The sequence below is a fragment of the Seriola lalandi genome, unplaced genomic scaffold, assembly GCF_002814215.2.
Source record: "Seriola lalandi dorsalis isolate HSWRI2012SDOR001 ecotype SW California unplaced genomic scaffold, Sedor1 jcf7180001975672, whole genome shotgun sequence".
Classification (NCBI taxonomy): Eukaryota; Metazoa; Chordata; class Actinopteri; order Carangiformes; family Carangidae; genus Seriola; species Seriola lalandi.
Window position 1 is genome coordinate 1 of NW_019446338.1, and position 1,707 is coordinate 1,707.

The window sequence follows — 1,707 nt, forward strand, 5'->3', positions numbered from 1 at the left end:
TTTTTTTGTTCTTTTAACACCCTGTTCACCATTATTCATAATTGCCTGGAATAGAACAGGTCACATATACATTACATTATAAGGCAGCAGTTGTTTTTGTTTCCTAACCAAACACAAAACATTTCAATTGTGACATATACTGTATATAACTTTTGCAACTTTGCAGCTTTTTCAGTACGAAAACGAAAAACAAGCAAGAAGAGACTGTATTGATATGAATTCATAAATAAGGAATTCACTCAGTATTTTGGTTTTTCACCTCCACCTCCATCCTCCTCCCTCTCCCAGGTGATGTTGGCGGAGCTGAAGGGGACGGAGGAAGTCTACGCTGTCAAAGTCTTGAAGAAGGACGTCATCCTGCAGGACGACGACGTGGACTGCACCATGACCGAGAAGCGCATCCTGGCCCTCGCCCGCCGACACCCCTACCTCACCCAGCTCTACTGCTGCTTCCAGACACGGGTAGGACTTGCCAGACAACACACACACACACACACACACACACACACACACACACACACACATACAGATTTGCTTGCTCATTTCCATTTTCTCAGTCTCATGCCCGTCTGTCTTTCTCTCTGTGCAGGACCGTTTGTTCTTTGTAATGGAGTATGTGAACGGAGGAGACCTGATGTTCCAGATTCAGCGATCCAGGAAGTTTGATGAGCCTCGCTCTCGTTTCTACGCTGCTGAAGTGACCTCAGCCCTCATGTTCCTGCACCGTAATGGGGTCATCTACAGGTACCTCTTTTATTTTTATGTTTTTCAACCAAAGACTCTGTAAACTGTCTGTTCAGAAATATCTAATAGATTCAAGAGAAGCCAGAGAATTAACTATTAGGGATCTTCATAAAAGATTCAGTTATAAGGAACATACCAGAAGGTATGTTTCACACCTGAATTGCATTACATGGTGATTCACATGTTTTGTTTTGTTGTGTTTGTTTTTTACATTGCATGCTCACTTTTCCCAGTGAGCCCAAATGTTGAGGAAACAGATGGTGCTAATTCCCTCCCTCTCTCTCTCAGGGATCTGAAGCTGGATAACATCCTGTTGGATGCAGAGGGACACTGTAAGCTGGCGGACTTCGGCATGTGCAAAGAGGGCATCATGAACGGAGTGACCACCACCACCTTCTGTGGCACGCCTGACTACATTGCCCCTGAAGTGAGCTGAATATCCCTTCTTTGATATATATCTCTGCCACACGTTGCTCTGATTTTTACACTGCATTGTGTTGGAATGGTAATCAATTTAATTTACTTTACTTAATTTAGTCCCGCACCTACAGTACAGTGTTTAGGCAAAGATGCTTTATTTAGAACGCTTCAGCAACTTAGCATCGCACTTCCATAAAGCTGCAACAGACATGAAAACGCTGTTCCAATACCATCTGTCCGTCATGTTGATCTGCGCCATGTTGTTGAATCCAGATCCTGCAGGAGCTGGAGTACGGAGCCTCTGTGGACTGGTGGGCCCTCGGGGTGCTGATGTATGAAATGATGGCCGGACAGCCTCCGTTTGAAGCCGATAATGAAGACGACTTGTTTGAGTCGATTCTCCATGACGACGTCCTTTACCCCGTGTGGCTCAGCAAAGAGGCGGTTTCTATCCTTCGAGCGGTACGTGTCGTCTCTCCACCGGAGACAAACCTCCTCTAACTTCTTTTATTTGATTATGAGAGTTTGAAGAGCTATTGGATT

The 1,707-nt window shown here is 44.9% G+C and overlaps 1 protein-coding gene across 1 annotated transcript; it reads left to right on the forward strand.

Moving 5' to 3' along the window:
- Positions 1 to 288: 288 nt before the first annotated feature.
- On the forward strand, positions 289 to 1,692 carry LOC111655685 (protein kinase C epsilon type-like). Its single transcript, XM_023407172.2, has 4 exons — positions 289 to 462; positions 590 to 744; positions 1,033 to 1,171; positions 1,438 to 1,692. Exons 1-4 carry the CDS (start codon positions 292 to 294, stop codon positions 1,663 to 1,665), a joined length of 693 nt encoding a protein of 230 aa, XP_023262940.2. The 5' UTR covers positions 289 to 291; the 3' UTR covers positions 1,666 to 1,692.
- The last annotated feature ends 15 nt before the right edge of the window (positions 1,693 to 1,707 follow it).